Genomic DNA, 27,242 nt, shown 5'->3' with positions numbered 1-27,242 from the left:
AAGCATCGCATCGGTGAGATGTACGTCTCATACTTCGTCCTTCGTACGATTAAGCAGCTATGTTTAGGCGAAAGAGATTGTTTTCTATTGATGCAAAAGATAATTGAAAAGAATTTCTACATGTATGACTTTCTGAGCTGTAACCACGATCTGGCGTCCGACTGCCGTCTGTGGAACCAGCTCTTTGCACTCTTCATAGCGAGCGAGTTCTGTCTCAGGAAGTAGGTTATCAGTGATACCGCTCTTTCGTTCGAGGTCTCGCAAACAATCACCTGTGACCCAGCTAAGTACCCTTTTCCCAATGCATTGTAACGTTTGAGTCTATCTCGCGTTATCAAAATAATAGTTCAGACTCTTTCTATCGCGTTTGTAATCGCGTTTCCGAAAGTAGCAAGAAGTAGACACGTGTATATTCTGCTAGAAATGAAATATCAAAATTTGTCGAGTAGTAAACGAAAAGTTTTCTATCTCGATGAACCGTCTTGAAATACAATTGGGCGTAATTGCATCTATCGGGGAGAGGCCCGACAGCGTCACAACCAATACTCAATCTAAATTCTCAACAATTCATAAAGTTGAAGGAAGGAGATCTCTAAGGCTACTTTTTTCTCATAAGAGAGATAGTCTTATGAGTTGAGCGCTCAGGTATCAAAAGGAGAGGAATTAGCAGGCTAACCACTGAATAAAGAAATTAGTCTCAGGAGATTGCTGAGCTTTATTTCTAATCAATGCTCCCGCTGCTAAGCAAGGTAGGATAGTGAATCCTCTTGCCGCAGCGACGAGCGAATTTATACTTGTGAAAACAGGCTCCTTTCTACGCTTGGTAGTCCCTACAACGCTATTTTTAAATTGATATAAACTTTGCACATGTTTTGTCGCAAAATGGCTCGGTCGAAATTGCAATTTTATGATTTAAAAAATTAAATATGAAATAACGAGTTTTTTAACATAAATTGTTTCTCGAGGAAAAATTGCCTTTTAGAGTTATAAGTAGTACAATTTGATAATCAAATAACGCCAATTTTACAATAAATTTACGGAAAATTTTTACATTAAAAAATCGCTTGTGATTAGTGGAACATTATTTAAATTAAAAACGATTAATATAGCTATCCAATTTTGAATAATAATTAAACAACGAATTTGCAAATTTCTTTTTTAGCCATTTAAAAATCAGCAAATTAGTGACAATCATTGTCATTAATTTTACAGATATGTACAATTAACTCGCTATCTAACAACGCAATTTTAATTGTTTAAATAAATTATAACTTTTTTATTTATTGATAATTCAGTGAATAATCAGTTACCAAAGTGTCAAATTCTTGCTTCTCTGTTTCAATACGTCGCGGACTTAATCGCATATTCGAATTAACAATATAATTATTTATTGCAAAATAACTAACACTATTAACTTGTAAATTAAATTAAACCAATAAATACAGACTTGAGAATTATAACAACATGAAATTCAATATCAGCGCATCAAAATTGACTAAAAAAATGCTCTTGTTCATTTGAAAAACTTTATAATTGTCGATTTTCCATTGTAAACAATAAATTTTCCACGGTCGTGACGTCACGCTCCTTATATGGTAATATTTTCGCTGAGTTGCTCTAACACATTTACATATATGTGATAAAAGCGCCTTCACTCAATTACCGCTTTTCTTTGATTGTCTCGTGCACGACGGGTTGCTATTTTGCAGAAGGAAAAAAGGGACAAATCAGACTGGACTGTTACAGCATAAACTCGGCGTCGGCTGGGAACTGGCCACTGATGTGTTCAGATTCTGACTACCTCCTATTAATACAGAATTTTCGTTCACGAAGCTGAAGATCCTCACCGAACTCTCCAGCTTCTTTAACCCTCCTGGTTGACAAACACCTCTTCTAGTTGTGGTCAAGCTAATTATCCAAGATTTCTGGAGGAGGGAAATTAACTGGGACGAACTTTTTTTTCAAGGCTTGGGTCGACAAGTAACTCGGATTCCACTTAAGCATTAGGAAAACCAAAATTTATTTATTCTGCGGTGGAACGGCCAAACGACTACTGGAGGCCTTATGTTTCATGCTTTCGCGGACACCAATTGACAAGCCGTCATAGCGGTTCTTTACTTGCAAATGACAACGACATTTTGCTCTACATCGAGACTGTTCTCGATGAAGAGTTTTCAGTCTTCATCTTCCAGCGGGTTACACTCAATAATTCCGCCCCTGAAGTTCTATACCGTCCTCATAGTCGCTCAAATTAAATCCGAGTAGTGACTGCTTATTCGCTATAGATCCCACTGACGTTCTGCTATCTATGGAATAATTTCAGGGTCGCTGTGCATTAATTTCGCACCAATAATTCCGTCAGAAATGATTACGTGGACAACGTTTTGCCCATTACCAGAATCAGACAGCTGGAGTAAACTTATATCACAGCGCCATGCTCACCTCAAACTTACTTTGGTAGAGTGTCTCAAACTGACTGTTGTATCTCTCGACAAGTTGATATGTACTCGTATAACAATCCAACACACGGCGGCATTAGATTTAGAACTTTTTTAAGATCTCAAAATAATAGTTTGCTACGATCTTTTGATTTTGATGATTTTTTATAACCTGTAAATAAAAAAAATATATTTACTTCCACGATATATCTAGGCCTAATTATTTGTATGCCATGTAATATGTGGTACATATAAATAAAATAACTAGTTCGTAATGGACGTGATAATTAATATAGGTAATAGTATAGTAAAGTATGTAATGTATTGTAATAGTATAGGAAATTCATACTTCAAACGAACACCGCTTATTTCTAAAATATGACTATTATTTTTTAAATTCTATAAATACATTTAAAAGACTTTTTTTTAACAGACATCATTTTTACCGGAAAAAGATATGTATCACATGACTAAAGCACACATGCTTGCTTCAATGGATTCATGCATGGGCGGTCGTGCTGCTGAAGAATTGATTTTCGGTCAAGATAGAATAACATCCGGAGCTTCAGTAGATTTTTTGGTAAGATTTCTTTATAATTCATCTTTATTGTTACAATTATTATTTAAGATAACTATAAAATAATATATCAAAGAAAAATAAATTATAATTCTGTATATTATTAAAATATCCGCTATAAGTATCATAAGGATTTCTCATATAAATAATAAAACATGTAGCAATAATTGGCGGTACATCACAGTCTGTCTTGTCAAAATTAAAAAAAATTTCAAATTCAAAGTATGATTTCTAGATAAGTTATTTTTTTCAACCTAAAAATACAATAATATTTTTGTATTGTATATTTTATGTTGTATGATTATTATATGTTGTTATTATATATTATTATTATTGTGCACCGTTATGTCCTGTAACGCAATCGTTTTTGAAATATCTTAATGAGTTCACGATTTTGTAATTAATTGAATTCAACGCAAAATTCATATGCCGAAAAATCAATACACTCGATTGTACCTTTACTTTTCGGTAGTTGATTTGCGACAGCCAAACAGCTAATGGAAATTGTTATAAATGTTTTTTTACTATTGTCATTTCAATTTATTCAATTAGACTTAACACATAACTTATTCAATTGGCCAAATACCAAGTCTAAGTCAATTTAGTCATTAACCTTACGTAAGTTTACGTATTCATTAAATACGTGAGGAGCAAGAAACTATAAAAAAGGGAAAGAGAAGAGTAAAGTGAGCAACAATAAAGAATAGTAATATAAATCAGTTTAGTTCTGTCGCTTATTGTAACCATACCGTAAAGTAATAATACGAAATTAATAATACAGGCCGACAAGGAAAAAAACCCAGAAACCAGACAGTACATTCCCAAAGGTTTTTGGTGCACCGAAAACGAATCTGACCTCAGAATTGTTACATCGTCCTAGGTTTTCAAGAAATCCTAATCTAAAAGTTCAAAAAACACGATTTTTCACTATATTTCGCGTAGTATTACGTCGTGATCCAATTTTATTTAAAAAAACTAGTAAGACTATTTTAAAGTACTACTCTTACCCTTCAAAACCGCTATTTCATATTTAAAAAATCTTTTTTTCTATCGAGATATCGTAGATTGAATTTAAATGATTTAGCAATTTCGTTACAGCATGAAAATAGTGGCGAATTTCCGAATAAGGAGTTATAGTATAATTTTATGTTTTTTTGGTCACTGAATCCAAATTTAACGTCAGAACGACTCTATAATCGCAATTTCCACAATCCTAGAGCCTTTTAATCTGCTATGATATAACCCCCGACCCTCACACCTCAATTTCCATAACTTTCGGACATGTAACTTTGCCACGCTATAACCCTCAACCTTCCCTCACCAATTTTCTTAACCCTAGAGCCCCATAACCTGCGACGCAGTAACCCCGACTCTGATACCCCAATTTCCTTCAAGCACTTTAACCTGCGAAACTATAATCTCCGACCCTCACACCCCAATTTCCTTAACCTCCGAGCCCTTTAACCCGCTACGAAATTATCCCCGACCCTCAAGTCCCAATTTCCGTAACCCTCGAGTCTTTTAACCTGCCACGCTATAACCTTCGACCCTTACAACTCAATTTCCTTAACCTTCGGACACGTAACTTTGCCACGCTTTAACCTGCGACCTTCACTCCCTAATTTCCTCAAACTTCGAGCCCTATTATCGCGATGCTATAACCCCCGACCCTCATACCGAAATTCGCTACGCAAAGTACCTCTACCCTCCAAATTATATTCAACCTCCGAGCCCTGCAAGTCTGCAACCTTAGACTGCTTTGCCAGAATTTTCTCAATCAGCACTTCAAGCTGATATCGTATAACCGTATGTTTCCACATTTCAATCCCTTCAATATCCAAGCCTTGTATTCTACGCAGCATTCAACTACGCCTTTCAAATCTCATATACGAGGTCTGTCCGGAAAGTATCGGGCCTACCTTTATATTTTCGTGCTAGCGTTATTCTTTATCATCTGGTGGGTGGCATCCTTCAAAGTAATCCCCACTTGATTGAATAACACGGTTCCATCGATGTTTCCACTTTTCAAAACAGTCCTGGAACTCACTTTTAGGGATAGCCTTAAGTACACTCGTCGCATTGTTTTCAACCGTTGATTTGTTATCGAATCGGTGTCCGTTGAATGGTTTTTTTAGTTTTGGAATCAGCCAAAAGTCACAAGGGGCTATGCCGGGACTGTATGGAGGTTGTCGAAGCAATGCGATATTGTGTTTGCTCAAAAACTGCTGCACAAGATTGGATGAATGAGGTGGCGCATTATCGTGATGAAGAAGCCAGTCACTACTTTCCCAAAAGTGCGGCCGTTTTCTTCTTACTGCATCACGCAAACGTTTCAAAATTTGAACGTAGTATTCTTTATTGATTGTCTGACCTGTTGGTGTATATTCATGATGTACAACACCTTCACAATCGAAAAAAACAATCAACATTGACTTAACATTGCTCCGACTTCGACGTGCTTTTTTTGGTCATGGCGATTCAGAATGCTTCCACTGTGAAGATTGTTGTTTTGTTTCAAGATCATAACCATAAATCCATGATTCATCACCTGTAATAACTTTTCTAAGCACATTATCATCATTATTGACCGTTTCCAGATTGTCCAGAGCGATTTCTAAGCGAATGTTCTTTTGCTCTGCTGTGAGCAATTTTGGGATGAATTTCGCACACACGCGTTTCATTCCTAAATTTTCGGTTAAAATTTCTGAAATGATAGTTTTTGGTATCCCAAGGTCTTCTTCTAGTTCTCGCACAGTCATATGACGATCTTGTTCGATTGCAAGTCGCACCCGCTCAATATTATCTGCGGTTTTTGTCGTCGAATGTCGGCAGGAACGCGAATCACTATCGACAGAAGTGCGACCATCCTTGAACCGTTTATACCACTCTTTTATTCGTGTTTTGCTCATACACTCGCTTCCGAAGGCTTGATTTGTAACAATATCAAAATCCGACGAACGCGAAAAAGACACTGTAAACAAAGACACGCTGCGCATGAACTATACGTCCGGCAGATGTCAGTAAGTAACCAATAGATTTGTGAGGCTTTACTGTTGACGTTTCTGTCCGGTAGAGGTCGCTCGAACACTATGGTGCGAAGATATAAACGTAGGCCCGATACTTTCTGGACAGACCTCATATTCAGTTTGTGAGTGTTGCATCTGAATATTGGCAACCCTACAATTTTTCACTTTTTTTTATAAAACTCCTGTCGTTTATTTTGAAATCAACGTATAAGAGATTTATGTTTATGATGATTTGTCAAATATATCGTGTCGGTGTAGAGCCCAGCAGTAGGCAGCCATTATGCTTCTATTCCATCTACCTTGATAATATTCTCCTTTGTTTCTGAAATCTTGATGAAATCTTTCACCAATTTCTTCACTGAACGCCCCAACATTGTCCAGAAAGTATTCCAAATGTGAAAATAAAAACTGTATTTTCAGGCTCATCGAACACCCTAATTTTTGAAATTTCTGTAGCATTGTGTCGACACAATAGTTTGATATTTACGGTCCCGGTGGTTACGGAGAAAATTTTCAGTGATACTTTTGAAACTTATCCAAGCATATCTCTCTTTAGTTGTCATTGTTAAGAGGAATTCATCATCTTTCATAAGTGCTCGAATATTTGTCCCTACAAATATGCCTTCCTTAATTTTTGCTTCAGACAATTTAGGAAATTTGCTCTGAAGATACTTGTAACATTCGCCTTCCTTATCTAATACCTTGACGAATTGCTTCATCAAGCCCAATTTTCTATGGAGTGGAGGTAACAAGATGCGTTTAGTATCAACAAGACTCTCGTGCACGACGTTGTGTGATCTAACAACCATTCCGATTCTTTTCGGCCATTCTTTCCCAACCCAATTCTCTTTTCGTGCACAACTGTCCCAGAGACACTAAAAACAGGGGTGCTTCGTTTTTCTAGATTGCAAGCCAACTAATATATTGATCATCTGGAAATCACCACAAACCATCTATTTGTGTTCATTGTAAGTGATTTTCTCAAAAGGGAATCAAAAGCTATCATGAGACTCTTTCATCACAGTGGAATGAGTAATGGGAATAACTGCATACTTATTTCCTTTTTGCAGAAGTACTACCTTGAGACTTTGTACAGATGCATCGATGAAGAGTCGCCAGTTCTCTGGATTATAACCTCCTTGCACTCAATATAAACTGATGAGATGCTTTATATTGTTGCAGTAAACAAGATTATCCAAGTAAAATATGGCCGATATTTTATATCTCTCTTCCTGTAAATATAACTTTTGTCTCAAGTAATAATAGATTTCTTTCTTTTAGTCTTGAAACTAAGAATTCTGAAGAATCTTTAGGAAAATTCAAATTACGGATCAGATCATCCAAAGAATTTTGGTCGAAAAGGTTGGGCTTTTCTGAGTCAGAAAAATCTTCTTCATCACTCCTATTGCTTTTGTTTGTTACTGGAACTTCTATTGGTTCAAGTTTTTTTGGCTCAGAATCAGAATTTTTTTTCTTTCTATTTTTCGATACTGAGCTGCTGTTACACTAGAAACGTTCGGATAAAGGAGAGAAGCTTTGTTATTATGATTAAAATCTAAAGTATCACATTTACTAAAGTAACAGTCATCATGGTGATTTTTAGATTCATGTTATATTGTTGGTTGGAAAACAACTTCGGTTTTAGTTTTATTCCAGTTTTTCAAACTTCCGCAAGTCTTCACAAATATATTTGGAAAATCATGGTTTATCTAAATTCTTCATAGCTGTCTCGTAACATTCTTCAATCTGATCTTAAATGATATCAATGATTGATCGACGAAGTTGAGCTACTTCAAATTTACCGCAGATATTACAAAAGAAATTGATTTTTCCTTTGCATGGAATTAGACATGCCGATATCTTCAATAACTTATAAGTCAACTAGGAAATCATGAATAATATTATAAACTTATTCTAATAACGAAATAGGTAAATATAAATAAATTTTTAGAAGACGAAGCAATAATATAAATTAAATGAAACTACTGCACGCAGTATTGTACGAGAAATAATATCAAAAAATCAATTCCAGTGACTTATCCGTTAGCCTGCAGCTCAAACACGATCTCAAACACGGATGAAGAACGAAGCATATAAATTTATAGTATTTGAGCAATGTCATACACGGTTATCCTCAAATGAGGAAAAGTAGGCCCTAAGTGAATTCGATATTTGTTAACGTAGATACCTTCTTGATACCGTAGCACTTTAAAGGGCTCGAGGGTTAAGGAAATTGGAGTGTGAGGGTCGAAGTTTAATGCGCTCAGGTTAAAGATTTTGAGGATTAAAGGAAATTGGGGAGTGAGAGTCGCGGTTTATACGGTAGCAGGTTAAAGGGCTTACGGGTTAAGGACATTGGGGTGTGAGGGTCGAGAATTATAGATTCGCAAGTTAAAGGTCTCGAGGGTTAACAAAATTGGAATGTGAAGGTCGAGAGTTATACCGTAGCAGGTTAAAAGGCTCAAGGGTTAAGGAAATTAGGGTTTGAAGATCGGGGGTTATAGCGCTTAAGTTATACAGGGTGTCCCATTTTAAAGGAACCACCCCGAAATTTTCGACGGTTGGCGTTGTACAAAAAAATTGTTCAGACAATAGTTGTTTGGGACAATGGGGGCAATCTTTCTGTGAAATCCGATTTGACCTTGAGATTCATTTTCAAGGTCATTTGAAGGTCAAAGTCATTTTTTGAATAGGAACCCATATTTTTGATCCCGGATTCGGAAAGAGCGGAAAATTCTACGTTCAGATAACGTATTACGTGTGGGGTGCGGTTAACCCCCCCCCCCCCTCGCCTAAGGTCATGTTGGGGTCAAATTTATAATTTTCTTCATCTATGCACAGGGATGATCGGGCAAGAGTAAGGTTAATTGTAATAACCCAATAACTCGATAACCCAAATAACCCAATAATCCAATAACCCGATAACCCCAATAATTTATTAACCCCAATATCTCAAAAAAATTGTAGGGTCAAACAACAGTTACCTTGAGCTTAAACTTCAGGTTGATTTTCAAAGTCGACTTCATGTATTCAAAGCCTTCATGAGAAGTGTCATTTTCCATTCTGTGGGATAACATGTTATTTCCATTCTTTTTTCTGGTGTGATTCCGGCCAAGCCTACAAAGTTTCAACTAAATTGTTTAATAACACTTTTTTAGTATTATTTATGACAATAGTGATTCGCGAACAGTCCTTCTCAGGATAGTTCAAGTGTAATTTTCTTAGTTGACTTAAAAGGAGGGAATATGCCGGATTATTCAAGAAACGATATTGTTGATATTCTGTTGTCTCTCGGGGCATGTCAAGGCCGATATCATGCTGCGGCAAATTATTACCGCCAAAATTTCCCAGGGAGGCTTCACTACCCGAACCACATGAGAATTCGAATCATCGAGCAAAGACAGAGACGTCGACCCCGAATACGCAGAAATCGTCGTCGCATTATGATGCCGAACAACGATGATCCACAAATTCTCGTCGTTTTAGCAATGGTTGATTTGGATAATCATATCTCGTTGCGTGAAATTCAGAGACGTACTGGAATCCCAAGATCAACAGCCGCTAGATTTTTGCGGCTGTACAGATTTCATCCGTATCACATAACTTTGACTCAAGCTTTGATGCCAAATGATCTCCGCCGCAGACTCGAATTCTGTAATTGGGCACAAGCAAGGATTCGTGAATATTCTGAATTTTTCAGATACGTAATGTTTTTGGACGACGCTACATTTCATAGTAATGGGCAACTCAATCGCCATAATAGTCATTATTGGTCTATCCAGAACCCTCATTGGGTACGTCATGTTGATAATCAGCATAGATGGAGCCTCGTAGTTTGGTGCGATATAATAAATGGTTATCTGATAGGACCTTATTTTTTCGATGGGAATGTCAACGGCGCAGCATATCTTGATTTCCTGCAGAATAAATTACTAGAATTATTGGAAGATGTAGACTTGGAAACCAGAAGACGATTATGGCTTCAACAGGATGGTGCACCGTGTCATCGCTCACTAATGGTTCGTCACTTCTTGAACCAACGATACCGAAGACGATGGATAGGCATTGGTAGTGACATTACTGAGTGGTGTCCAAGATCACCAGATCTGACAAGTCCAGATTTCTTTTTATGGGGCTATTTGAAAAATGTTGTTTATGCACAGCAAGATATGATGCAACGCATCATACAAGCTTGTAGAGCTATTCCGCGTCACGTTTTGATGTCCACAGTTGAAAACTTTGAACGTAGAATTCAACACTGCATAAATTTGAACGGGGATATTTTTGAACATCTTATGAGATAAATGTTTGTGTTATAATCTTGACCATAACTCTATCTGTAGTCAACGTCTTGTCTTGATCGGCTGAGCATTCCCACCTTGCCTTCATTGGCTGGGTAATCAATACCTTGTCTTCACTGGCTGGGTAATCAATACCTTGCCTTCAATGGCTGGGTAATCAATACCTTGTCTTCAGTGGCCGGGTAATCGATACCTTGCCTTCACTAGCTGGGTAATCAATACCTTGCCTTCATTGGCTGGGTAATCTTCATTGGCTGGGTAATGTTCAAGTTTATTATTTGTGTTTACTTCGTTAGTATGTCTACTTACAATTAGCTCTGCTTGAACAACTGTTTGTTTTGATATTTCTATCTCAATCTGATCGTTTTGTTTTGATATTACCTGTGCATATGTTATATTTGGTCTAACTATTGACGTTAGCGTTTAAATTTGAATTTTTAATTTTAATAAACTTAAATACTGTTTTGATTTATCATTTTTTCTCTTTGTCTAGGAAATAGTTTTCAGTAATTGCTTATGAACTGAGCATCCATTATAGTTTGCGGTGTAATTTCCTTTACAATTTGGACATATTACTTCTTTTCTTTTTGTTTAATTGGTCATTCTTTAGTTTGGTATTGTTTAGCATATTTCACACACACAGCACTTTTGTAACAATAGTTTTTGTATGCCCGTATTCTTGGCAGTTTTGACATTGAAAAATGTTTCTTTTAACATTCGGTGGTTCGAATTTGATTACCGTGTTTAATAGTCGGTTTATTTTATAAATTTCCTGACTTTTATAATCATGTTTAATTTCAACTGTAAATAGCGGCAATCGTACTTTTGTGATGCCATGACTTATATTATGAATACTCAATACTTTATATCCATGTTCTTCTATGACTGTTTTTAATTTATCTATATCAACTGATGGGTGAATACTTCTCAAAATAACTTTCAAACCTTTTTTTTTCTTTGCACTGATAAGTGTAAAATTACGTGCTTTTTCTTTCAATGCCGTAATAATTGGCAAATATTTTTCGGAAATTGTTGGCTGAATTTTAATTTTGCCTAGTCCTATTACTTTTAAGATGTAATTTTCTGTGGCTATTAAGTTCAGTAGATTTTCTAACGGTTTGATATTCTCTATATTATAAACGAAGATCAGAAGGGATTTGCTTTTTAACTTGTTTGCTTCGTTGTTTTCTTCTTCACAATGATTTTCTTTTTTTTATTTATTTTCTTGAATTATTTCGTACCTGTTTGTTGTGTTACTTAGCCAGTAGTCCAATAATTTTGCTTGTCATTTTTTGTTTTAGGTTTGGTTTTCTCGGCTGTTTCTTTGTCTTTTGTCGCTTACGATTTTCCTGTTTTCGTTGTTTTTATTAGGAGTGGTCTTGTTATCTTCTGACTAAGTGGCCATTTCAGCCATTGTTTTCTTTTTTTGGAGTTTATTAAATTAAATTTTGAATTTAACTGTCATTTCACTGATTGACTAATATTTTAACGTTTCGGGTAGAGCGCAGTGTTGGCACGTCTGCACACCTCAGTGGTCAAACACTGAATGTAATCCAAAATATAAAACAATATCATCAACAATAGTGTTGTAAATTAACAAGAAGCAAGACTCGACCTGTCGTTCTTGTACATGAGTGAGAATTTGCACTGGCGTATTTCGTAAGTGTCATTATTTTTAAACTTACGAAATACGTAGTAAAAATTGTAATTTTAATTTTCGTAGGTACGTAAACGAACATTTGAAAAAACAAATAAATAAATAGCTAGAGAAAAATACAGAAAAATGCTCACAAAATTATGTAACGATGTATGAAGACGAAAATACAATAATATTTTGTTTTTAATAAATAGTTATTTAATTACTATATTACATGAGTTTTAAGAGTGATTGAGCGAATCAACCACTATGTATTAATATTTCATCATACTAATTCACTAAAATTGTAACATATAAAGTTTCATTTTCGCACGCCGCGATTACTCATTATGTCAAACTGTGATAACTGTCACTCACTGTTTTCATACGAAATTTACTTTGCTAATCTTTTTTTTCCTTTTAATGCTTCATGTTACGGATTACACAGGCCGATAATTTTTACAGGCCTATAAACCCTATATTAAGGGTTTTAAACCAATAACTTCTTTAAAAGCATTACGTTCGGAACCGAAATCATCATCTGATGAAAACATTACAAAATTTAATCCTATAGAAACGGTTTTTGATATTATAGACCAAATGGCTGAAGCTAACAACATTAAAGCAATAACAAACAAAATTGAGTCAGTCTCAGGTAAGGCAATAGAACAACGAAATTGCATGAGAATGACTTATGGTGACATCAATTATTTAAGCAACAATAAAGCTATTCTTTACTTCAACAGAGGAATGCAAGGTACTCAAATTTATACCAATTCCGTTTACGGACTAAAATTCCAACCTAAGCACAAAGATATAATAGTTGTTGACGATATAGTCTTTACATCAAACTGTAAGTGCTACTCTTCTCAACAACATCAAAGCATGTTTCCCCATTATAGGGTCACATGTACAGTAGGACTTACATGCCCGGCCAGACTCACATAGAAAAAATCTGTTATGCAAGTAATAGAAAAGCAACTTACAGCAATAGAACTACAGCCAGAACAATGCTCATTTGAGTTTGGTGATAAGTGTATAATATTGTGAAGTACATTAATTGAATTACAATAGTTTTGCTTGACTTGATAGTTTCTTGATTATCAAATTTCAAGCGGATTATACAAATATATTTTTTGATTTCATTACTTTTATTTTGTTTCATTAGTTTTTAAGTTTACGAGGGTGGTCCGATAAGTACTTAGCCTCACCACCCGATGGCGCCACCCTCGCAAAAGAAATATTCTATCACGTAGTAAAACCTTCTCGATGCTTACTGTCAAGATTGCAGCCGGATCGGAGTTGTAGTTTATTTTTGAGAGCGTGTGAAAGCAAGTGTGTCCGTTGATTTTTTAAAAATGGAAAAAGAGTAGTATCGGTCGGTGATTCGATTCTTGTTTTTGGAAGAGAAATCGCGCAGCGAAATCAAAAAGCGCTTGGATGCTGTGTACGGTGACTTTTCTCCTTCAATGTCGACCGTCAAAAATTGGTTTAACGAGTTTCAACGTGGTCGCACGTCGATTTTTGAAGAGCCACGTCCAGGTGATCCGAAAACGGCTACCACGGAGGATAACGTGACAAAAATTCACGATCTCGTATTGGCAGATCGACGATTGAAGGTGCGCGAGATAGTTAAGATCGTAGGCATCTCAAGTGCCAAGAGAGTGCTGGCAGAGAGAGAGAGAGACCGAGTACGTGTGTAAGTATAGCTATGTGTGACGAGCCGCGCGCCGCGTGCCGCTTGATAAAGGACCGGCAATTTGCTGATAACTCGTCAACTGTGCTAAGGCATTCGACCGCACTTGCGCCTATCGGTGTGCCTTATTAATTTTGTTTGTGATCCATCTCGTGGCTAGTGAGTACTCTTCGATGGGGAAGTGATAGTGAGGTGCAAATGTGCGCACTGTACCTTCTTCTTCGTGTGAGGAGTAACAAACTGCATTCGCGTATTCTGTAACCTTGCCGTCCGGCCGATTTATAACAAAGGGGCATCGCCGAATGTAAGTACTAACCGTCCTTTACGTCTCTCTCTCGCTCTGCCTAACTCGCCGCTCTCTTTGTGCTGCTATATACACACCTTTCACACGTACATAAACCGTACACCTACTGCTATAATTGTATGGTTTTTCTTTTGAGCATCCTTTCCTTCCTATCGCTTTCCTAAACTTTCGTGATTTCAGCTGCGCGATCCACGACGCTCTCCGAGGGCCTGTTGGCAATCTGATCTAACGGGCCGGCCTTACGTGATATAACGCAAGCCCGCAAAGAGCTGCAATTGTAGCAGCAAATACTAATAAATAAATAAATAAATTGTAATAGCGTGGGCCGTCCTTGGCCGGCAATCCTTTCTCGCTATCATTTAATTATTTAAGAAGGAGGTAAGGGAGGCGGTGTATCGTTCCCAGCAAGGCAGAAGAGGAAAGGCGATCGCAATATACACTCTAATCTTTTACCAACCAATTATGTTTATTATAAAATCGCTACCTTGAGCGATGACGAACAGAACAATCTATCAAAACTTAACCTAATACACAATGACTTCTCACCACCTTAAGATGACCGGCACGTAAGCGCCTTACCATCTGATCACCGACTCCATATACAATAAAGAAAGAAAACTTAACCACTAGTTTAGCTGTGTCGGCTCGCAAGAGCCTGGCACAGCGGACAAGTCGCAAATAGCCATAAAGGGTTAAACCGATTAAGGAAGAGAAACGAGAGGAGAGAGTATGATCTGTTTAATTGGCGAAGTCCACTGGGCTGGCACGTTGATCTTCTTTCTCCCGGCTGGTGACTTCCTCTGATATAGCGTAACTGGTGGAAAAAGGCCGCTCTCGAGAATACTGTGCCGGTGCGTTAGGCTGGTATGCTCTCGCTCGCGGGGTCACTTCCTTAATGCTCGCGAGAAACGACGCAATAGTACACGAGAGACTGCTTCTCACGCCCTCCTCACTCACTTACCTAATCGGCGGCATGCGGCACCGCCAAGCGTGGCCAGTGTCGCGCGCCTAGCCGCACTATAGCTGCACTCTCTCTCTCTCTCTCTCTCTCTCTCTCTCTCTCTCTCTCTCTCTCTCTCTGTGGTACGTTATTATCGTACCACGCTATTATCATACGCTATTACCCCTACTCGTGGCTCTCGACCCTTCATTCCACGAAAGTCCCAGTGACTGCAGCACCCACAAAGTAAACAGCAACAATACTCGCATCAGCTACCTTCACTTCTGCAATATCAACAAGCGCAGCAACCGCCACAGCAACAACAGCAGCAACCACCTCAACGACAGCAACAACGGGAACTTCACTATAGTCACCAGTTACCACAGCATCAGCCACCCCAATTGTCTCAACAGCTCTATCAACAACCCCCGTCCCTGCAGCAACAATATCACCAGCCTCAAACTTTCTATGCCCAACCCCAGCATTAACCACTCCAACCGCCCCAGCTATCGCACCCGCAAGCTGCGCACCAACATCATACTCAACCCCTTCCACCAACCCTGCAAAATCTTCCACACCAACTTTCGCCGCTTTCTACAACCGGGCCGCTCACACAGACAAACGCCCCACAGTGTGTAACTAAACTGCCGCAAAACGCACGCCCGCAAACTCCCAGAAATACTTGCAGAAAAATCGTGGCCGAAAACCGGCGCAAACCTCTGGTCTACATCTGCTCCCTCTTCTGCCTGCCCATCCCTCACTCGCTGTTACAGCATCCTCCACTTCTCACACTAGCCAACCCCCACTTCAAAACCATCCGCGCATCAGTCCCGAAGTTGCCCCTCAAATGTCCTCACTTGCAATGGATACGGCGGAGCCATCACTCTCAAGTGGGACAAACTACTATCCTCCTTCCCACGTCGCAGACGATGCATCCCTCGCCGCTGAAAGCACTACGGGCAATCCACCTACCATCGATTGACCCTCAAGGTCAACACAGCCCTCAACCGTTGCCCCCCCTCCCATTCTCTGTGCAGCACATGCAAATGTGAACCGCCTGAATCACGGCGGCCATTTCGCCCTCCTTGAGGACAGAGTATCCCACTCACACTATGACGTTGTTGCCATCACAGAAACGTTCCTAAAGGATACTGTGGCTGGCTCTCACCTCTCACTGCCTGGATTCAACCTATTTCGACACGATCGCTCAGCCATGGAAGGTGGTGGTGTTGCTCTCTACATACGTGACAGTTTCTCCGTTCGGACAATCTCCAAATCTCATCCAGATGACTACAATGCGTCAGAATTTTTGGTGGTGGAATTACGACAACAAGCAAAACTGCTACTTGCGGTAGTCTATCGTCGCCCGTCTGCGTTGGCTCCACTGAATTTTTTCCAAACCATTGTCCCTCTTCTCCTAAACTATCATAATATGATAATTTATGGGGATTTCAACTGCAATCTCTTATCGCACACACTGCACTACGTGAATGTGCTCCGAGAACAAATCGAGCGCTACGCCCTAAAAGTCGTCTCCATGCTGCCTACTTGTCATCGATTCCAGGATGTTCATGCTTCTTACACTCTTCTGGACCTCTTCTTAATTAAAAATGACACAGATATCCACTCCTTTTCAAAAACACCGGCCCCTTTTATTGACTGTCACGACCTTATCGAGCTGTCTATCTATGCCACGGTTCCCCCCTCAGCCATGAAAACCTTCCTCATTCGCAAATTCGAAAGCGTTGACACAGTGCAGCTAAACTCACTGGTTGCCGAGTGCGTTGCCGCACAGTACCCATCACCGCAGACTACCCTTACTGACCCAACTCAAATGTCCCTGGATTCACTCGAGCGCTTCCTCTCAAACGCCGTGCTGAAAGCCTTCGACGCCCTTGCCCCGGTTCGCCAGACAAAACTCTGCCAAGGCGAAGCCGTGGGTATCAGCCGACATTCGCATCCTCATGCGTGCTCGTACGGCGGCGTACAAGCGAGCAAGAATAACTGCGCTTCCAGGTGACATTGGGAGGTACAAAGACCTTCGAAACCGCGTTTCAAACGAGCTTGACACTGCAAAAAATAATCACATCTCGGCTAAACTTGCATCTGCCACAGATCCCAAGAACAAATGGAGAGAGCTTCGCTGTCTCGGCATTGCCCAAAAATCCATGCCCTCTCCACTATCATTTTTCTCACCCACAGCGTTAAACTGTCACTTCGCCAAGATCGTCAACCAGCTTCCGCCTATTACTGTTTCTTGCTACAACAATCTGACATCGATGCCACTCTCTCGCTCATTCTTATTTCCTCAATTCAATTTAAACCCGGTGTCGGTCAAGGACGTAGAGGCTGTTCTCGCGGATGCCCACTCAAAGTCAAAAGGAGAGGACGGGATCTCGCTGAGAATGCTCTCGATGGTTTCGCAAACTATCCTTCCGTACTACACCATGCTTTTTAACCACTCAATTGCCAACTCACTTTACCCCACGCTCTGGAAACGCACGCAAATCGTCCCGCTCTCCAAAGTGAAGTCTCCGACCTCCCTTTCGGACACGCGACCTATCGCTAAGCTATGTGAGTCCTCGAAGCTCTTTGAGCGCCTCGTCCATTGTCAACTGTCAGCCTACCTTCAGCAGCATCACCTACTCGACTCCCGCCAAGCTGGGTTTAGAAAGGGACACTCCACCGAGACCGCGCTCCTTGGTCTTCTCGACGATGTTCGGTTCGCTACCGAAAATAGGCTTCTCACCATCCTTGTGCTTTTTGACTTCTCAAAAGCCTTTGATCGTATCTGCCACTTGCGATTGATCACCAAGCTGCGCAACATAAACCTCTCCGACAAAGCCCTCAAATGGTTTTTCAACTATTTGGCGGATCGCCTACAGGCGGTGGTCGATGAGGGAGGCGTTATCTCCGAATGGCTCCGCGCTGCTACCGGTGTCCCGCAGGGGAGTGTACTTGGCCCCCTACTCTTTGCCATCTACATCAACGACCTTCCGATGGTCCTGTTATCTGCCAAGTATATCATCTATGCGGATGACACGCAGATATATGTGCATTGTTCCCCGCGGGACATTGAGCGTGGCATCGCCGAGGCCCAGCGAGATACACAGGCCGTGGCTGACTGGGCCTTGGGGAATGGCCTTGATCTTAACCTTGCTAAAACGAAGGCTATGATCTTGGGCAGCGAATTGTATGTAACTGCCCTTGACCTCACCATCTTGCCCCGCATCACCGTCAATGGTCATATGATCCCCTTCGTGTTGGCGGCAAAGAGCCTTGGGGTCACCCTCTCTCCTACGCTCCAATGGAAGTCACATACCTCAGACGTTGTGAGGAAGGTTTATGTCTCTCTCAGCTCTCTTAAGTTCTATCGCCGGGCTTTGTCGTTCGCTCTCCGCAAGACTCTGGTTGAGTCACTGGTACTCTCACTACTAAACTTCTCGTCCACCGTCTTTATGGATCTTGACAAGACACGTACTCGTGACCTCCAGGTGGCGCAAAACGCCTGTGTCAGATTCGTCTCTGGTAACGTCCCATTCCTACCAAATAACGACCTCACATCTCACGTTACGTTCCACCGCCTGAAACTACGCTGGCTCACACTCGCATCGACACGTCAACTCGCCCTCGCAAAATTACTTTATAAGGTCGTCTGCAACAATGGTCCGTCGTATCTGACTGGCCACTTATCACTACTGAACCAACTTACTATCGCTCGCCGCTCTACCCGCAATGTTCCCGCGGCCTTCCATTTTCGCGCTCCACGTACTGAGTCCTGGAAGAGATCATTTGCAATTAGAAGTATGGTTCTCCTAAACCAGCTTACGGTGACCACTTTTTCCTTGGAACGACTCACTGAATTCAAGTACTGGTTATTTGATCTTCTTTTACTCCTTGAAATCGACAGATTCTCTATCCGGGTTGTCCAGGAGCAAATGAGAGGTACAGCCGCCCTCGCTTACCTACCCCATATCTCACGCCCGTATAATGTCTCTGCGTTCGCTCCTAACCCCTCATATCTACTGGTGGGCGGAAGATATTTGCATTCTCGCTTCCTGACTAATGGACCAAATCTCTCCCTCCAATCAAAACTGTAAATACACCCCCCCCCCACTGCGTTAAATTAAGTTTATATATTAAGCTCGTGCGCACCTCTCTGAGGTTTTCTTATTTGTAATTCTTAGATTATACAATTAGCTTGAGTCTTTACATTTGCGCTGCCTTGCACTTCTATGTATCAACAAGATTCGACTACTGTCATGCAACAACCGCTTGCTAAACAAAAACATGCCGTTTGAACGCTTACAACACTACTATTGTTACTATCACTCTTATATATTGTCAACGCTGTATTTCTTCCAACCACACGGGGTTCTACCCCATGGTTTAATAAAGATTAATCAATCAATCAATCAATCAATCTCTCTCTCTCTCTCTCTCTCTCTCTCACTTTCGATGACTGACGAGAGCGCATGTTGTTGCGCGCTACTGCCCACTAACACTGCTGCTGCTCTCTCTTTCTTTCTTGATGAAGAGAGAAACCGATGCTGAAACAAATGACTGGCATCAGGCACGAAACATACGTGCGCCAGATGCTCGCCATGAGTCCTTGCCAATGTCGGAGAGAGAGAAGGGACGCACGGTGTAGGTCATGACCAACTTACACCGTTACAAAATTATCAAAATAAACATGTTATTTATCTAGTTCCTATTTTTTGATAATCTTTAGTAAAGGAAAAAGTAATTTCATCACTACTCTAGATCCTAAACCAACCGTAAGTAAAGAATTTCGTTCATCAACTCTTAATTTTTCGGTGTAAATATCGACGTCATATACATACCCATCAGAAGAACAGAATGCCCATTCCTTTATTCTAAATCGAATAGGCTTATTCCTTATACACTGCTTGATACCGAACTTACCATAATATTTTATCATCACTTCATCTATTGTTAAATTGTAGTCAAAGAAATCAAATTGCATACAATTCTTACGAAACATGTCATATACAGTTCTAATCTTCCAAACTTTGTCATTGCCACTTTTTTCTTGAAATTTATGAAATCGCAAGTTCTTCTAAACGGAAAAAGTTTATTTCTTGGCATAAGTTCCGAAATTACTGGGTTCTGAAAGATTCGCCTTGTTGAGCAATAGTCACAAAAACTTTTGCAGTAAAATCGCGGCCGCGGCTGGAAACTTTTAGAAGAAGAGTCATGAGAGAATACCTGCAGTTAAATTGATATGGAAGCGCATGGAGAAAAGAAGGATAAATCGATGAAGAAATCCGTAGATGGGAGCCGAAGCCCAAGCGAGGGAAGCTTGATTCAGCGAGAAGCCGTGAATCCATCTGAAGCGTTGCCGAAAGACGTGGTAGCAGCGTTGTCAGAGCTCATACGTAGTCACAAGTGCGTATCGAAAGGAAGCACGAGTACTGCAGCGAATAACGCAGCGGGTCGCGCAACCTTTCAGGGCATACGAGGGTGGATTGATAAGTTTCCGGCCTGACCAAGAAAAACAACGTTTTTAAAAATATTTTTTTTATTTCTCAACATAATCTCCAAGGCTGATACATTTCTCATAGCAGTGTTCTAGTCTAGTAATGCCATCTCTATAGGTTGATTCGTCAAGTTCCTCAAAATACCCATTTACAGCTTCGATTACTTCTTTATTGTCCGCAAATCTCTTACCGCCAAGTCATTTTTTGAGGTTAGGAAATAGATAATAGTCACTCGGAGCTAGGTCTGGAGAGTAGGGAGGGTGCGGCATCAATTTAAACTTTAGCACGTTGATTTTAGCCATCGCAACTATTGACTTGTGCGCTGGTGCGTTATCGTGATGAAACAAGATTCTTTTCTTCGCCAGATGAGGTCGCTTAATTTTCACATCGTAGCTCAAACGTTGCAATAAGTCTGCGTAGTATTAACCAGTGATAGTTTTACCCTTTTCAAGGTAATCAATGTATATAATACCTCTTGCATCCCAAAAAACAGTAGCCATAACCTTGTTCGCCGAAAAAATTGTTTTTGCCTTCTTTGGAGTTGGTTCTCCTAGTCTAATCCACTGTTTAGACTATTCTTTGGTTTCAGGAGTGTAGTGGTGGACCCAAGTTTCGTCAATGGTTACGAATCGACACAAAAATTTGCTTGGGTTACGCTGATACAACGCCAAATTGTCGGTAAAAATGTTTTTTCGAATCAATTTTTGGTTGACTGTTAGCAAACGCGGCACCCATCTTGCACAGAGCTTTTCCATATGCAAATGTTGGTGCAAAATATTTTGCACACGTTCATATGACATCTTACAGGTCTCAGCTATCTCACGCACTTTTAATCTGCGGTCTTCCAGCACTATTTGATGGATTTTTTTGATCATATCTGGAGTTGTGACCTCAACAAGGCGTCCTGAGCGAGGCTCATCAGAGGAGCTTTTCGACCCTTTTTAAACTCGGAAACCCACTGCTTAATGGTTGAATACGGATGGGGAGGATGTCCCCAGTGTTAAGTCCATCTTTTTTTTGATTTCCTTCGGCTTTAACCCCTTCAAATAGAAGTATTTGATGGCAGCACGATTTTCCAGCTTTTCCATTTTTAAGAAAAACACAGAGGCGTCTTGTTCAGTGTGCTCTCAAACCTAAACTAACATGGCGATCGGGCTGAAACTATAGCTACAAGCTATCTAAGGATGGTACTATAGAACGCCACCTCAAGGTAGGCCGAGTGGCGCCATCTCTTGGTCAGGCCGGAAACTTATCAATCCACCCTCGTATTCCATAGATGCGGGGGCTAGGACATCAAAAGGTCGAGTGCCCAAGCCCAGAGAGCTTGCAATCCACGCGAGCAGGTGCGGAACCGATGGGAGGAACCGTAAGGACCCAGTGCGTTGCTATAGCCAGCAACTAGACCGTTATGCGAATAATTGTACACAGAGAGAACAGACGATACTAAAGTGTCAAGACAATGGTAGGGAAAATAGTACATTGGAAACGTTTCCGCAATGTCAGGTTTGGCTTAAGGCCCGGGGAAACTTGAAAGCGGAATCCAGTTGCCCGATGGGTTCCGTGTGAGTGCGCGTAGTAGGACGCTCATCAAAAGGAAAATTGTGTTCATGAGGTTGTTCTATAGCAAGTCACAGGGGGCGAGATCGTGGAAAAATTCTAAAGAAAATAAACAAAAAATTAGCCCGCGTGACGGCCCTTTGCAAAAACCTGCAGGAACTGTTGGAAAAATCGTGTCGGTGTGCGCGCACTCGCGGTTCTTTCTTTCTCTTCTGTCTCTGTCTATTCTTCGCCGCTCCCTCTTTCACTACCAGCTGTACGCCTCCTATCCTGGTACAGTCCTCACGCTACACCTAGAAAATAAATAAGCAAGCATGAGAGTGTGCTTAACATGTACACAGTCGCAGCTTGGCATGGTGTACGGATATTGACGAGAGCTGAACAGAAGAATACCGATGGAGCTGTGATTCTCCGTTAGAAGGGCATAAATCTGTCAAAAAACAATCAGAGTTACACCTTTTTTTATTGTCTTGTTGAAAGGAGCACTTTAAGTAGTTCATGTGGCGTTTTCGAACAAAACTCGGAAAATGAAAGATAACGCCTTGTACGAACTGCAACGGTAGTCGATTCAATTAATCGATCCGTTCGCGATTCTATTACTCGCGTGTTAGTTCGAACGATTAAGAGAGAGAGAGGGCGCGCGAAAGTTTGAAATAGGCAGTTAAGCCTCAGCTGTTTTTGCGAGAATACCACCAATTTGTTTTGTACTGTGTTTCACCGCTTTCATAAAGTTTACTAGGACGATTTTTTTACGTGCGTGAGTGCAACAGTATTATAGCGGCAGCAAGTAGCAGCAGTATAGCAGCAGCAAATTGCAACAGATTGGAGAGCGAGACAGCGCAGATGATCAATTGGAGGAGCATCGACAGTTGATTTTCTTCATCAACAATCACGGCTGATCACCGTAATTGCACCGCAGGGCAGGTGCACGTCCCTTTATTGTTGCGTGACAAAATACGTTCGAAAGTATTTTGTCAATCGTGATTTTGAATTTTTTTTTGTATTCGCGCCGAGCGTTAGTTTTCGCGGCAATTTTCGAATTCTCTCTCTTTCTCCCAACAAATTATAATTTATAATTGTGAATCCTATCGCGTGCGTTAGTCTTTCGGCCCATCAAAGAGTGTAGTTTTTATTGAATAAACTTAGTTAATTTTATTCGTCGTTTACGTCATTTCGTTTCCTATTAACTTAATCGGTTTATAAAGGCTTAGGTTTTAATCCGATTTCATCTAGGGGTTTAGGCGGACTAGGCATAAAGTCAGTCACACCTAAGATAGATCGAGTATCACAAGTTAAGTGACTTAAGGTGAGTTCAACTCGGTTGGAAAGAAGATACTGAAACGAAATCATCTGACGTAAAGTCTAATACACGTATAACTATACGTGTTTAACGGAGCGGCGGTTAGCTCTGCATCGTGGGAGTTTGTGCTTCAATAAATTTCTCATTCTTACTAGATAACCACCCCGTTACAGAACACATTTTTTAATAAAAAAATGCTTGGGAGTGAATAGAAAAGAATAAATGGCATGGATCCGTATAAAATTAGATTAATTAACTTTTTTCACAAAATAGAGACAAATGTCTCCAAATTTAATTGAAAAGATGGCTTCGATACAATGAAAATTGATGGAGTTATGCGAATTCAAATAATGGCAAAATTTCGATCAAAATGTTTGTTACGACAATTTTTGTTATGTAGTATAAATATGTAAATATATGTTACAGATCTCTGCAGTAGTATCTTATCTTCGTATATAATTTATCACGAATTGTATTGTAACGTTCCAGTCTAATTTGCCTTTTCTCCTACTGCAAAATAGCAACTCGTCGTACTCAAGAAAACTGAAGAAAAGCGGTACTTGAGCGAAGGCGCTCTTCTCATATATATACGCGTAAATGTATTAGGGCAATTCGGCGACAACAAAATCATATAAGGAGCGTGATGTCACGAGCGTGGGAAAATTATTGTTTATAATGCAAAATCGACAATTGCAAAGTTTTTTCTAATGAACAAAAGCATTTTTCAGTCAATTTTCATGCGCTGATTCTTAAGTTATTATAGTCATGAAATATGTATTTGTTAGTTTTATTTAATTTACAAGTAAATATCGTTAGTAATTTTGTAACAAATAAATATGATGCAAATTCGAATATACAACAGCGATCCTAGCACATTAAGACAGAGAAGCAAGAATTTGACACTTTGATAACTGATTTTTGACTGAGTTATCAATAAATAAAATTTTATAATTTATTTAAACAATTAAATTTGCGTTGCGAGATATCGATTGGACTGTATATATCTTGTAACGGGGGAAATTATCTGAAAATGAAAAATTTATTTAAGCACAAACTCCCATGATGCAGAGCTAACCACCACTCCGTTAAACACGTATAGTTGTACGTGTATTCGCCTTTACGTTAGATGATTTCGTGTAAGTGTCATCTTTCAAACGGAGTTGAATCACCTTAAGTCACGTGACTTGTGACACTCTGTTATGTGACAGAAATTGACCAGTGATTAAAACCAAAGTCTCGACAGATAGTACAAGCGTCAAGGCCAAGACTTCAGCTATAAGCTGCTGAAGTCAGCGGCGCACGTGTGCGCGCTTGTCGAGCCTTTGCAGCAGAGACAAAACAATTAGACGGAGACGAAAAATAGGAAGGAGAGAGAGAGAGTAGGCTACTGCAGCGAGGCAGGCGCGCGACCAGTGGCGATTAGCCGGTTCTTGAGTACGGACGCTATTTTCGCCAGAGTTATTACTTAAATCAAACCCATTATCTATATTCGACTTGAGTTAAGTCTCCGTGCACAAAAAGAAAAGAGTGTGCCATTATTTATTGTGTTTCGAATTCCAATTATAAAACTAACACCGCAAACCAAATTTATACAAATCAAAAAGGACCAAAACAACAGAGTGAGTACTTCGACGTTCTATTCTCGATAAAGCGAAATCTCTTCCTTGTTTTCCCTCTCTCTTTATTTAGATAATTACTTATTATATTCAGTGTTCCTCTTGCAATGAATCCATATGTTTGCGTACCGGGACCGGGTGCGTAACGACCACCGAGCGCGTATTATTTATTATTATTATTATTAACCAGAGTATAGTACAAAATATTACAACAAGTAGTAACAATTATACAATTTTACATTACAAATTTGTAACCCGGCAGAGGATAAACCTGTTCGCTGGTCTGGTATTTTAAAACTACTAAACACTTAAAGAAAATTAAGAAAAAAATAAAAAAAACTATAACGGCCGGGGCCGTTTTCGCGGAAGATTGTCCGCGCGCGAGGCCGAGCATGGCCAAGCGAGCAAGCGAGCGAGGAGTGAAGAGAGAGAGACAGAACGAGACTCGATCAGGCGTGTGCCGTAGCGGTAGAGTGGGGAGAGAAAACGATTTTCGTGGACTTCGACTTAGACCGGCGAGCTCGAAGGATTGTCACGTGCGCGTGCGAACGAAAGAAAAAGGAAAGCGACCGGTAAAAACAAAGGTGAAAGTGTGCAGGAGGTGAAGATCATCCCCGAGGATCGCCGGAGCCTGTGGATCGTCATCTTGAGTGGGCGATTACCAAGGGCAGAACTTGCCCGCCCGAGCGAGGGCGATAACGCGGGCGACTAGCGAGGGGTAGTCTGTCTGCAGCAGCTACTTCACGGTGAGTTTCGTTGCGTTTGTAAGCGATTATTTAGCGTGCGATAGTTGCGCGAGCGAGCGTCTCTCTCTCTAAAATAGGATACAAAGCAAAATCTCGGCACGCGATACTGTGTATAAGATTTGCCTAAAGGAATAAAGCCTGATTTGACCTACTCAAGTGTTGTCGTTGTGTTGGGCGTACCCAGGAAGGCACCTCGGTCCCTTCTCACGCCCGTGATCAGAATTCACGCACGCTCTCGTGCTTAGCCGTGCTTTCGCGATCCCTTTTCAGGGCAGCGCGTACCCGCCCGTATTCGGTGGAACGCCAGGAAGTGGCTAGCTGATCGGGGCGGCGGTGAGCCCCGCACCGACCAGTGAAAATAAAATTCTTAACGGGCCGCGAGAATAATTTGATTATTTTCCAGGCCGTTACAAAACAAAGAAAATTAAGAAAAAAAAAAAATAAAAAAAAAAACAAAAAACTTAAAACTAAGAGTCGGTTTGTAATAGATTATAATATTTCACAGATGAAGTATGGCTTAATATTGGTAGCAAGAATGCTTCCTATAAAAGCTTACTTCACCAAATATCTTCGATTTTGTTCTTCTATCTCCAATATCTGATTAACATTTGTCTGGCCGTTACGATTGTCGTCATTGATGCTTTCATTTTTCTTGCATATGATATTCTTTCATATGTATTTAGTCTAACAGGACAAGTAAGTCCTGTAGCACACGTGACTCTATAGTGAGGGAACATTTCAGTATGCTGTCTATGTGAATCACATTTACATGTTGCTGTGAATACTATGTCATCTAAGACTATCAAATCTTTATATTTAGGTTGTTGTTCAAGTGAGTACAATGAATTAGTGAAAGTTTGATATTCTCTGATACCTCTATAAAAGTATAATAATGCTTTATTGTTTCCAAGATAATTGATGTCTCCATAGGTCATTCGAATATTATTTGTTTGTAGAATCGGTTTTCCTGGTGTATTTTTTGGTTTACTTGTTTCTATTTGCATACTATTATTGTCTGCAATGTCATCTATTTGTTTAAATACTGTTTCTATGGGTTTATATCTTACTTTATCTGTATTTGGTTCTTTGTGATCTTCTTTGTTTTCTTCTTTTATGAAATGTATATGTTTTTTACCAATTAATTGTTTGTATGTGCAATATTCACATTTATTAATGAAATTTATGTTGGTTGTATCTGTTTTTGTTAGAATGTAAGTTTCGTTTCTTTTTCCCTCTTTGAGTCCGTTTTTTGTTTTGGTATTAATAGTTATCCGTTGTGAGTTCCATGCTATGTTAATCACATTTGCAATTGTTTTTATTATTTTTCTGTAGTTATCTGATACATTAATTTTTTTCATGTTATATTCAGACATTCGACGATGAGAACGATTGTGATGAAGTGTACAAGTGCCTTGTGAACACAAATATGTCCTTACATCCAAGAGAAACTTATCCTTATCCACATCCACATGAACTTCCAATGCTGAATGTAGACTATTATCAAAGTTCCCTTGTTGCTTTAGTTTGTAATATATTTGTTGTAAATTGTTGCAATGTATTTTGTGGTTCATTGTATTTCTGTATCTAGAATGGATGGCCTTTTA

General features: G+C 39.9%; 1 protein-coding gene across 1 annotated transcript in view; it reads left to right on the top strand.

Annotated features, from left to right (window-relative positions):
- The window catches only part of LOC131675185 (ATP-dependent zinc metalloprotease YME1L), a 173,688-nt gene that overhangs the window by 115,989 nt on the left and 30,457 nt on the right, over positions 1 to 27,242 (top strand). The window contains exon 10 of the mRNA XM_058954076.1: positions 2,872 to 3,018. Within this exon, the coding sequence (XP_058810059.1) occupies positions 2,872 to 3,018 (147 nt within the window). The remainder of the gene's footprint in view (positions 1 to 2,871; positions 3,019 to 27,242) is intronic.

This window comes from Phymastichus coffea, unplaced genomic scaffold, assembly GCF_024137745.1.
Source record: "Phymastichus coffea isolate CEN01 unplaced genomic scaffold, Cenicafe_Pcof_1.1 PCOF00017, whole genome shotgun sequence".
Taxonomy (NCBI): Eukaryota; Metazoa; Arthropoda; class Insecta; order Hymenoptera; family Eulophidae; genus Phymastichus; species Phymastichus coffea.
This window is presented reverse-complemented; position numbering and strand designations above follow the sequence as displayed.